Source organism: Pomacea canaliculata, linkage group LG10, assembly GCF_003073045.1.
Source record: "Pomacea canaliculata isolate SZHN2017 linkage group LG10, ASM307304v1, whole genome shotgun sequence".
NCBI classification, from domain to species: domain Eukaryota; kingdom Metazoa; phylum Mollusca; class Gastropoda; order Architaenioglossa; family Ampullariidae; genus Pomacea; species Pomacea canaliculata.
The window spans coordinates 12,109,666-12,121,958 of NC_037599.1; the positions used below are offsets into that span (position 1 = coordinate 12,109,666).

The window sequence follows — 12,293 nt, forward strand, 5'->3', positions numbered from 1 at the left end:
GAAAAAAAAAAAACCCTTGGAAACCTTGTTGGAAACATCTCGGCAGACGCGAGGTGGTCTTTGGTGAAGAGTAGAATGCAGAGCATACGACAGATGACATTGTGAGACTACCAGAGGCGCAATTTATTACTTGACCGTTGCGGGGAAAAGATATCTGGAAGATACATCACCTGACTTAACAACATCTTTAGACGACAAGAAAAAAAAAAAAAAGCTGCGCGAAGACAAGGCCTGAACTAGTGAAGTCCTTTCAAGATTAATTTATTTCGAGTAGAAACGTCGGGAAACCACATCCCAGACTGACTACAGGACATAAAGTTGTCTTGACGAGGGACGCACGTCAAGAGCGAAACCATCGCACGCACCGCCGCACGTCACAGTCGGTTAATAGCCGCATCCTTACACGTAACACGTGACCCTTGCATTACCCCTCGTTTAGAAAAATCTACCGGGAAGATAATGTTGATACGAGCCCGAAGTGCATTGTAAGGCTCAAGGGCTCAGCCTCCATCATAAGGAGGAGTGAAAATGACACGTCTAGCCCTATAATCTGTCCAGATCAGGAGGAAAGGTCACTGGAAGAACCAGGGAATGGTTTTTTTTGGCCTCTGTCTGCAGCCTCCTTCCACCACCACAACCACCACCACCACAACCACCCCATCCCCACCCCTTGTCAATACCTCGTTATCTTGAACCCACTGTTCAATAGCGCTGTCCATCTTTAGCTTGTAAATGTCTTGACCGCTGAAGTACTGGTCGAACACGAAAGAAAGAAAAAATCATCTTCGTGACTCGCACTCGTTCATCTTGTAGCGGTCGTCTGCCGACGACTCGCGGGCATGTTGAGGGCGGCGTTCAGCGCAGTTTTTATCGTCGCAAAAGAAAATGGATGTCGACTGGTCACGTACCCTTTCCAACGCAGAAAAGTTGAGTGTGGGACTGGCATTTGATCTCACCATTCCGATGCGAGAGAGAGTGTGTGTGTGAGAGAGAGTGTGTGTGTGTGTGAGAATGTCCGTGTGTGTTTGTATATATATATGTGTGTGTAAGAGAGAGAGGGAGAGAGGGAGAGAGAGTGAAATAGGGTGTATGCGTGCAAGCTTGTGTGTGTGTGTCATTACTGTCTGCAATATTTCTATTTCCCTTTTCTTAATTTTGAGTTTCAGAAATCTTTCTGTCCACCCTCTTTTACAAGTAAAAGCAACAATGGTTTTCATTGAAACTTTTTCCAAAAAAAATATTTTTGTCTCTTTCCTCCTCCCTTTCCATCTTCTTTGTTCTGTTTATATCTCTACCTCATCTTTTCAGTCTTGAGGTTTATCTCGTAGCCTTAAAACTGGTTTTAAGAAGAAGGGAAGTTTTATAGTTTCAACTCTAATAAGCTTCCCCAAAAACAAAGCAGCTAATGTAGTGCAAAGACCTACTGACCTATCGACTGCTTATAAGACCGCTGAGTGTAGTTTTTATATAGTTCTTGGAAGGATGAAGACACAAGACCCGCGAAACTTATATTGGCCTCCCATCCTCCCATCCACGCTGGCAAACTACTGGGTCCTCCTTGAGATTACTGTCCACGCTTCTGGATGGTCCACCTCTCTATGTGGCTGATACATCATCAACGCTATTATCGATTTCCTGATCAGTTTGGTTGTCGGCGGAGGATCAAAGCACAGGCAGCAGGGATATTCTTCTTCGTCTCTGAGGTGAAGCTGATGGTGCTGCTGGCACAGTACTCTTTAACATTTGTTAGGGATGTTTTTGTTACCTTCGCCTGACTTGCAACAACTATCTTCTGGCTTTTCTCCCCTACAGCAATAGGTTTTTGGGAATGTCTTCACGTGTCTTCAAAAGAATGAGAGGGAGGGAGAGGGGAGAATTAATGGTTTATGCCAAGACAGCAGCCAGGGATACATCCCTGCAAAGCACCCAACTGTGTTAAGAAATGAGAGAGAAAGATGGAGAATTGTATCAGTGACATTATAAGAATTTAATTTACTTATTTAAACATGCTACTATTCAAAATAAGTTAATTCTGTAATGAATAAGTTAATTAGTTATTGTATAAATAGCTCAAATGTCTGTAAGTTACAACTGTTCGGCGCAAACAAAACCCCCGAAAACCACTCTCATCTAAATGTCTCATCTAGTCAACATAAATAGTGTTCTGTGTTGTAAAAGTGCGAAAACTATTACTATTTATCCATGGATGCTCAGTAAATGCTTATAGTATTCAATGAGACACATTCGATACCATAATTAATAATGTTTAAATACAAAACTCTTGACATAACATTGTTTTATCGCTCATGATTAAAATCTTCGGTGAACCCGCTGATGTGGATTTTATTAATGTCTTTGTAGTCCTTCAGGGTAGACAAAATGGCGAAACTGTGAACTGCGAAAAAGAGATATTTGGGTGGGTAGAACGAAAACAAATATGAGAGAGAAAGGGAAAATAGAGAATAAAAAAGACAAAGAGCGAGAGAGAGAAAAAGGAAGAAGGAGAGAGAGAGAGAGGTATGGAAGAAGAGGTTGAAAATCAGTTGTGTCCCTGCTTCACTTGTCTTGACACTTGTCTGTAATTGTTTCACAACGCAAATTTATCGAGATATATTAAGTAATCTTCTTGGGTCCTATTTATAAACAAAAGTAAATACTAATGTTTAAGTGTTATTCATGAGTGGTTATTTAGTCTGACAGTGTTTAGTTCCCCATGAGTGTAAAAGCCTGGTTTAAATAAATGGCTGTCCGGAGCATCTCACAACAGAACTGCCCTACCGTTAAAGACATTAAGATTATTTCTTACTTTCAACTGAACTTACACAGAACTTACATATCGGAAAAGACTCAATTGTCTTCAATTTACGACAATTTGTCTAAAAAATACAACTGACAAAGACGCACCTCGCTAGACGGTCTGTCTGGCGATGTGAACTGCAGACGTAAGCAGACGGGGAAAGGTGAGGAACTCACATTCAGCTTTTTAAAAAAATAAAAACAAGTTTTACAGACATGTTTGTTTTCTATACTTTTCTCCTTAAAAATATACGCTCAACAAAACACCATAGTTTTTAACTTGCAATTAGGTTTCAAAAAGTGAATTGAGACGATCTATTTACACAGGCATCAGAAGAGAAAAAAAAATCCACAATATTTTTTTTCCCTCAAATTTCTAGTCTCTCAACTGACCACGTAAAATCTATATGGTTATTAAATCATTTTGTGGTCATTGCACAACGGGTAGAATTCTGTAACGACAGGAGCTGCCAGCTTTGCAATTACTCAGTGCTTCCCAGAACTCTTCAACGTCCTTTTCCTTTGATCTTTCATGTACATTTGCTGAGAACCACAGAAGCTTTTCTGCCCAAAACTAATGGCACACCTTGCAGCGTTCCTTGTGGCAAGAGCACACATTGGAGGAGGCTGGAAGTGTTTTCTTATTGTCTGGCATCGGCTGAGTCCACTTCGGCTTCAGTTGAACTAGTTTTTTTTTTTGCGCATGCGCGTAACGGTCATTGCGCAACAGCTTCTTTGCTTCATACTTGGCGCGAGTACAGCCGTTAGACCTCGAAGCAGATCTTAACTTCTCCAGTTCTTGGAGTTTAGCTGGCATCATGACAAGAAAAATGTCATTGATTCACTACAGAGCCATTGATTAGCCATTTGGTCAGTAACTTTCCCTTTGTAAAAGAAGTTTCTCACAGTTGAACTGTTTCTCATTTTTTTATTCTTTCTTTGTTTAACCGTGTATCGTTTTCCTTCTTTTTTTTTTCCTCTTCCGTCAAAAGAATGGGGAATTAAATTGGTGGTATTTACATGCGCAAAAAGTGAGAGAACAATCAACGATATTTGGTAGGAAACACTATCTCTATGTTTACTCAGTCAATCTTAACTTCTAGTATAAGCTAGACATAGAAGCAATTAAATCACAAACTTTGCAGGGTTAAAGAAAAGTTTAGTGTGAAAGGATAGGAGGACCTCATTACACCAGATATCGTCTCACGATCAAATTTCGAGGGTCTAATTTTTCGAAAATCTTTTTTTTTCCGCACAAACGCGCAAACCCGTGTCCACACTTGCCTACACAAATGTCGCATTCATCAGTATATTCGTGTATAACAGTCAATTGATTTTTTTTCTCTCCTTTGAGTTCCTAAAGTAAATAATGGGCAGTCCTCCCGAAGGCGCTGCAAGCATTCTCATTAACTGAATGGCTTCCATCCATTACCGTCTGGCAGCAGCTGGAGTTTTCCTCAAATCTACAAATTTCGCGGGGACCGAGTGCCACCATTATTTCAGCGGCGCACGCAACAGTCGTGGCCGAGACGGCCATTGAATTTTAACCCATGCCGCTCGTGTCTTGACAGTCGCGCATGAGAAAGCGTCCACCATTCCTCAGAGGCGACACAAACTGCGGCGGCCTTGTTTTTTTGTTTTTTTTTTGGTTTTTTTTTTGATGGAAGGCAAGAGGTGCGGTTGGACGTCATGAGAGAAACGGAGTTGTCAACATAGACATCCAAAGACGTGCTATGTCAAAGTCGATGTATCACCAAAAAAAGTTTTTAATTTGAGTTTCTGGGAACATCGCCAAGCTCGTTAAAGGGGAAAGAGTAGGTGAAACTACGAACTTGTATTACTGGACTGCTGGCAGACGATTTTTTTCCAGTTAACTACTAAAACGAGGCATGAGACTATAAAGCTTCCGGTTTAGTCACATTCATTGCTTAGGCTCGCCGAGACTAACAGCGAAGAATGGTCTTGGCAGACAGCAGTCCACCTGTACACGTCCGTGGTGAAACAGAGCAGATTGTTTTAGAGGGAAAAAATGATGAATGCTGATAGAACACTTTTAGCACAGAAGCTGAAGATTTTCAAGCAAACCGTACTTCAGAATTGTTGAGTGAAAGAAGACATCACCTGCAAGTGTAATTATGAAGAAATGTTACTTAAAGTTCCAGACCGACCTGAGTGACTTTTGTGAGATGATACGATAGTTGGCGATAGAATAACCGGCTTCACTCCTTTTCATCTTTTGCAATCAAAACGGATTTCAATCTTCATTGAAATGTTCTGTAACTCCCTTAAAGAAGATGGAAATGGACGTCAAAGCAGCTATAAACACATTTTTATGTTATATCAAGTATAAAAAAATAATCTGTAAATATGTCGATTGTAATCCGACAATGAAAAAAGATAACATTTCTTGAAACATTTTAGCTCTTTATTTTGATTTTAATAAACTCTTGAAAAAGTCTTCAAACGACTATATTTAGGTAAAAATGATCAGGTGGTTTTTTTCTTTTTTGACGATAAAATACCGATAGGATGGTAAGCAGACTACCTATAATGAAAGGTCTACACAGAAGCTCTCTCCCACCTTAGCCCTCACTGCCTCTGGCCTCATCATCACCCGAATCCACACCGCCAAGAAGCCGGGCCGGAAAAAAAAGGCGAAGAACAAACAAAGTTTGAGAGAAAGGAAGACACGCGTGTGGAAGGCGTTCATTAGAGGTGTTGACTACGCATGCGTACATGTCCAGAAAAAGGCGAGACCAACGCGTCATACCCGCGGGTTTCAGCTCCAACGGGTTTCGACAGACCTCATCAATACCTCGTTGTAGGAGAGAAATTGGCCTTCTGGCCAGCAAATGGGTCATTACATCGATTTCTAACCATGACAATCCATTTGTGTTTGTTTCTGGGTTCAGGTTCGGCTTTCGCAAGGTAGAGGGTGAGCATAGAGCAAGTCAGGCAGTCGTCCTGGCTATTATCTACTCGCTAGGCAGACGCACGTTAACAATCGATGGTGATTCTAGGAGTCAGGAATAGCCTATTGTGTTGTTTGGTTCTCTGGGCCGTGCCCGGAGTCGAGAAACATTCACCGTTGGGCTAGAACATACAGTTGACCAGAAGGAGCTAGGTCCTTAACACCGATCGCAGGACGTGCAGCCTGGTCTCAAAAATTCTGACACCAAACTAGTATTTTTAAAACCGATGTTTTGCTGGAAGGATTTTATTTCTTTTTGTCAGGTACCGTTATTTTCACTCGTACACCCATCTTGCATCTTAATGAACCTTTTTTTTTCTTCTTTCGTTTCTTCGAACTCTTTTTTTGTTTTCTTTGGCGCTCTGTCTCTACTTTTTTTTGTGTTGAGGGGTAACCTCAGGTAGTCAACTGTAGTCATTTTCACTATGGGCGATGTGAATTAGATTGCAGATTAGAATCAGATTTGCATGAGCCGTAGAAGCGAGATTGCAGTCCATTAGACAAGGTTTCTATGTTTTACATTCGGAGATTTACTCTTAAAAAAACTGCTATCCTGCTAGAAACTCAAGGAGATTATGCAAGTTCGCTTGGAGAGAAAATGCTATCAAAACCGAAAAAAAGTTTATCGCCATTCTAAAAAACGGTAATTGTCTTTTCGATTTCCATTCTCTCTCTGTCTCTTTCTGTCTCTGTCTCTCCATTCTTCTCTCCCATACTGCCTTCACATCCCTCCATAAAATACTATATGCCTAAGGATCAGGTTGATATTGATTTGAGCTTTCTTGAACCAGACTAAAATTGATTTTGCGGCTTTGTCTTTCATGTGCAGATTTTTTGATAACTTTATGCACTTGGATCTCTATCAGCACGTGACTAAAATTATTCCTCCACTTCTCCTCACCTTTTTTTGTTGTTGTTGTTAGTGTTGAACTATCTCGACACCAAATCGCTGGATCGAGTTAGCTCCCCTGATTTGAACCATGTCGTCCATCAACTCCATGGAGCACGACAACGACACCATGCAGCCGCTAAGGTCGTCGCATCATGACACGACGAACATCGACGACGATGGGGCCACCGACACAGAACGAGCGAGGGACGATGTCCCGGTGCTGGACTGTGAAAATGGAGGATGTAAGGTCAAGCCTCTTACTTCCAAGAAAACTCACTATTTGAGGTAAGACATTTTTGGGGAGTTGTTTACCTCTCACGTTTCAATCAGTTTAGAAAAAAAAACCGACAAAACTACTTTTTTACAGAGGAAAATATTTGCCATCAATTTACAGGTAGTAAACCAATTTTATTGTCAGATTGATAAAGATATTAAAGCGATTTTTTCAACATAATCTTAACAATAGATTTGACAAGTAATGTAATATTCTTTTATCATTTCCCCCACATCCTAAGATTGAAAAGGACCCCCAGAGACCTGCAACGGGAAAGGGCAGATAATTTTGTATTTTTATTATGACTGTAAGGGAGGGTGTCTTGTGCACATGCAAAATCATTGTTGCCGAAATGGATACCCCTGAGAAGCCTCCAATATTGGAATTTGATTAAACTGAAGCCCCCAAAAAATTTTTGCAGCTGGGTTCAAATTTTCTCCACATCTCTTCGATCAATACCCGCAGTACTTGATGTCCATCTTTTTAGTTTTAATCATCCTTATTGTAAAAATGTTTTAGCTGTTTATCCATGTACAGGTGGTCAAACAGGACTTCATTTGTTAAAAAAAAAACCCACTGACAACATAAGACAAAATTAAATTCAAGTAAAAGATACAAATCCAGAGAGAGTTAATTCATGGTAATAATTTGATGTTTGAGACTTTGGACAACAAACATCTCATAAATAATTTATTCATGTTTATTATATTCAAGTAGAGTGGCATTTCATTCAAAGAAGAGATATTAAGCTATAATTAAAATTAAATAAGAGTTTTAAAACACCAAACAAAGATTGCAAAGAGACAACCTCTTGCTAACTCTGGCCCTTCATTTAAGGGCAACATAATAAATAATCCACATTAGGTGGGACTAGGCAAAAAGAATGAGTTCATCCTTAATTGAGGGTCGTCAGAAGTTCACAGGCAGGAGTGAAACTGCACGCAATTGGGAACTGTTAGGTTTGTCGTAAATTCCTTTGGTTTTAGAAAACAAAAATGTAGATAACAACCAAATTCTTTTAATGACAGAAGCCTGAAGTTGCCGAGGCTTGGATGCCCAGTTCGCTGCAGAGAAGGGCTGATCCTTAGCATAGGGGTCGTCCTGACCTGTCTTGCTCTGGGTCTCATCGTTGCTGGAGCCATAAGATCGGAGGATCATGGGTCAAGGTCTGCCTTCCTCCACGTCAGTTCACTGGTAAGGGACAGATTACCTTTTAAAGGACACGAGTAATGTAATTACAGCTGTGCTGACAACGGCAAAAATTCCAAAATGGTAGTTCGTCTAACCAATATTTTTGTTCCTTGGACGTGTACAGAAAGTAAAATCCAGAACCTTCAGGATGGAATTTTCCAGCACAGTGTTTTTAAAGGTCTTTTTTTCAATCACTGGTTAAAATTCAGTTCAAAATACTAGTTCTCGAAATCACGGTACATAAACCTCTCACTTCTCGAGATACACGTCTACAAACTTCACCACGGTCAGGCCAAAGTAAACAACACTGACGTCAGGATTGTACAGAAGAGCTCCAACCATAAAGAAGCGTCTCTATGGGCAAAAGGGACATAACCGTGCTTAACATCGCTCTGTTTATAGCGAATTTATTCAGGGACTGAACAGAGGTAGGAATAGTATTGTGGGAACGATACATTTCACTCAGTTTCACTCAGTCATTACAAAAAAATCACGCCACAGACTTTCAGACATTTGTACTTAGGCGCAGTTCTTTAATAAACACATATAAACGTCCGATTATAACATAGAGTAATGCTGATCCAAACACTGTCTACGGTTTTCAAAACATTGAAAGAATATTTTGCTGCAGAATAGACTCTAAGGACTCAGCGTCAATAAAAACCGTGACTCTTAGGATGACAGGGTTAAAGGAAAATCCCGGGAGATAAAATCGTAAATAATTGTTCAACAATCGCCGGTAGTTTCAGTTTCTATCACAAAGGCCTTAACCTTTTCCACTCACCCAAAAATGACTATCAGCATTGTAGGCACAGTTAGCAGACACCAGTCTGATAGGATCGGAAGGGTTAAGAAGTAGGGTCTGCCTGAATGCTTCCTGCACCTTTGAGAAAGGAATTTTTCTCCTCTTCTCTCCTTGAGTATGTGAGAATATCTAAAGCAGTGGTTCTTAACCGGGGTTCGATCGAACCCTAGGGGTTCGGTGAGTCTTTCTTAGGGGTTCGGCGGAACCTCCGCCACGGAGGTCAAGACACACCCTTAATTTGTGATGACACTAAAGAAGGGTTCGGTGAATGTGCATATGAAACTTGTGGGTTCGGTACCTCAAAAAAGGTTAAGTGGTCTAAAGTGGTCTGACATGTTAGAAACGTTTCAAACATTGAATTTGTCAAACCCATGACTAAATATTTCGCAACGCGGGAAAACATTAACATTATATTACAGGTTGAAAAACTATCATTACAGTATCATCAGATAAAGAAAAAAAAAAACCCATAATATCATGCTGGAGTTATTGGCCTTTGTTGTTTGTTTTAATGGTCGGCATTGAATCCTTCAGCAAAGTAATAAAACGCTAGCAAGGGGTACTCCAGGCTGAAAATCATCTATCAGGGTACATTTACTTAAACAGATTTACTCAATGTAAAAGAAATAAACAAAGAATCCTTAATGAATAGCATGATGATTATTCAATAGTCGTAAAATATTTACTTATGAAAGCACCAACTTTCAATATTCTGACATTTTTAAGTACAACAGGACTAAAATTTCAATAAAATAAAACATTTTATACACGAAATACTCATAGTTTGGGAAGAATACATTTTCGAGTTGAAAGTCTATTCTGGCAGTCTGCCATACTTTCTTACTGATAACACTTAAGTTTATTGGTCTCCATAATTATTCCTGTTGTATAACGGTATTTCCAGATCCTAAATGACGTTTAGAAACATTCTGTGATTTCTTATATATTTACACAGACAATGCCAGGACGATTTACCATGTAAAGCTATCTCGTGGCACTCACACCTCTGTGTGAACAGACTCCAAAACTTCCTTTAGTTCTCCAGAACTGAGACTAAAAGCCCGGAACGCAGTTTTTCATGGTCAGACGGAATTCCATTAGCCTTGAGGAGATAACTCTCAGATAAAGACTATCGTTTTCAGTAAACGGCGGGCTGTGCCTTTCCTTTCTTCCCCCCGTGGTCCCCAGTGCTGAAAGTCTTAATGGAAGGTACAGTCAGTGGGCGACGATTTAAGCCCAAGACGAGATCAGGGCTCAAGCATCATGGTCAGCACTCAAGAGTTACAGTTCTTGGCGCTCGAAAAAAACGAAAACGAGATTACTGGCAGATGAGGCATGGTCTTGTTGGAGGTCTGCACCTCACCACCGCTCTATAGGCGGTGTGAGTATAGGATTTGTGTAGCTCATTTCCCGACCCAGTCAGCGGTCCATGCAAATACAGATGTGTGCCGAGGAAAGGGGTGGGAGTGGGAGTGCGTGGGAGGAGGAGGGTAGCATCGGCGGAGGTAAAGGTCTACAGGCGTTTGGTTTAGAGGATTGGTCCACGACACCGGTGAGTCGATATCATCGTTGATACTGTCGGTTGTTGGCATAGTTTGGTGATGCCTTGATGCTCACCCCAAGACTTGCTGGAGTGCTTAGACTAAAGGTCCGTGGACCGGGAGGAGTCGATACAAGTAAAAACAGTGGAGGGTAGCACCAACTATACCATGCCATTTAGTAACTTATGTTGAGAGGTTCGATGTCTGCGTTTGTCTGTGTATGTGTGTGAATAAGAATATTTGTACTTGTCTGCAAATATATGTGTGTAATTGTTGTGTGTGTGCGTGAGCGAGAAAGATATTGAATACATTTATCTTTGAAAAAATATTTTTCATTTGTAGTTTTGATAGTTGAATCTCTGATCTGTTTTGTTTTTATACTTTATTTGACTTGGGTCATTAGTGATGAAGATTCGGTCACAGGTTTTGGGATAATTTGCGCATACTTATTACACTTTAAACCAAGGTACACGCAGACAAAGCAACCGTCCTTTAGTCCATCGAATAGTCAATCGGAGATTTTAGTAAATTATTCAGTTACACGCGTGATCAAAATAAAACACTTTTGCATTTGCAGTTTCTGGCATTATTAACAAAATATGAAAACAATATTTTTAAAACTATAGGACATTCGACAGTCATATATTTGTCATGATAAACAGATGTGTGTTCATAGTTGATTACCATGGAGAATATACTAACAACATAAGTACATTCTTGCAAATGACAATGTTGAAAGTCTGACATTGAGTACAACGTGCTAGCCCCGGTAGTAGCTGGGCAGGGATGTAGGGGAGGGGAGTGGGAGGCGGAGAGAGGGAAAATCTCATCACATTCTAGTTTAGGTTTCAGCCTTTTAATTTGAAATCCTTAGAGGTGTGCCTCGGAAAGTACGCCCGCTTGCTAACATGTGCGCCTTTTCTGCCCCGTGCTGGTGCAGCTCAAGCGGCCCCTGGCCCCAGAGGTGCCTCGGAAGCCCGTCAGGGATGATGTCTTCACATTCGGTAAGTCTGGCTGGCTGGCTGGCTGGCCGTTGCACAACGTCTCAGCGCGGTTATTAACGGCTGGCCACGAGTAAAGTCTTGGCCGAAGGGCTCCCGGAAGTAGGGGGACTTAAGTGAGCTCGCCTTACGATCGATGGTCTACAGGGCGGTGTGGGATTATGGGAACGAGCGTAAAGTTTTATCACCACTCAATGGCTAGACGAGGGAGAGAGCGGGGTCACGGCGTCACCTGAGGCAGCTTTTACAGATCGCCAGTTAACTTCTACAGTTTTGCCTCTTATCTATCTAGCTAGCTAGCGAGCTAGCTAGCTAACTACCCTTGCTTCTGAAAAAGTTACCTTTGATGTTGTAGCAAGACTCGTAACGATTCTCTCCTCATGTTCAAACAATTTATTACTTGTTTTGTATGTCCAATCATGACTTCTTTTAATCTCAAAATTAAACAATTAGTTTTAAGAGACTGAACACCTGGGTGCCTCAATCTATTGAAATGAAAACTGTTATAGTAAAGGTCTGTTTAAGCGTGTTCGGACATTGAGATTGTGAGAGTGGAAGCGTGTTTGCCTGTATTGTCTGAAGGTAACGGTTTTTCCAGATCAGCTGTTGTCGCTGAGTAACTACGCCCTCAACAAACCTACTCAACAATCGTCCGTCTTCCTGAAGGTGCTGGACATCCCCGAGCTTGACGGCGAGTCGGACTTTGCAGTGGATGGAAGTGTCAACACATGTGCACGCACAGGCAAGAACTTTTATTCCCCCTACACGAACACAGTAGTCCAGATATTGGCGAGCACTAGGTGAACCCTGATGATTGCTTTA

General features: G+C 41.1%; 1 protein-coding gene across 2 annotated transcripts in view; it reads left to right on the plus strand.

Annotated features, from left to right (window-relative positions):
- Window positions 1–12,293, plus strand: part of LOC112574293 — a 47,653-nt gene that overhangs the window by 16,197 nt on the left and 19,163 nt on the right. The window contains exons 1-5 of one of the 2 annotated variants that reach the window (XM_025255281.1): window positions 5,414–6,030; window positions 6,691–6,944; window positions 7,962–8,127; window positions 11,411–11,474; window positions 12,070–12,213. In XM_025255281.1, the coding sequence (XP_025111066.1) occupies window positions 6,748–6,944; window positions 7,962–8,127; window positions 11,411–11,474; window positions 12,070–12,213 (571 nt within the window). In that variant the 5' untranslated portion in view covers window positions 5,414–6,030; window positions 6,691–6,747. Of the gene's footprint in view, window positions 1–5,413; window positions 6,031–6,690; window positions 6,945–7,961; window positions 8,128–11,410; window positions 11,475–12,069; window positions 12,214–12,293 lie in introns of those variants that run through there. The other variant, XM_025255280.1, reaches the window with a different exon arrangement.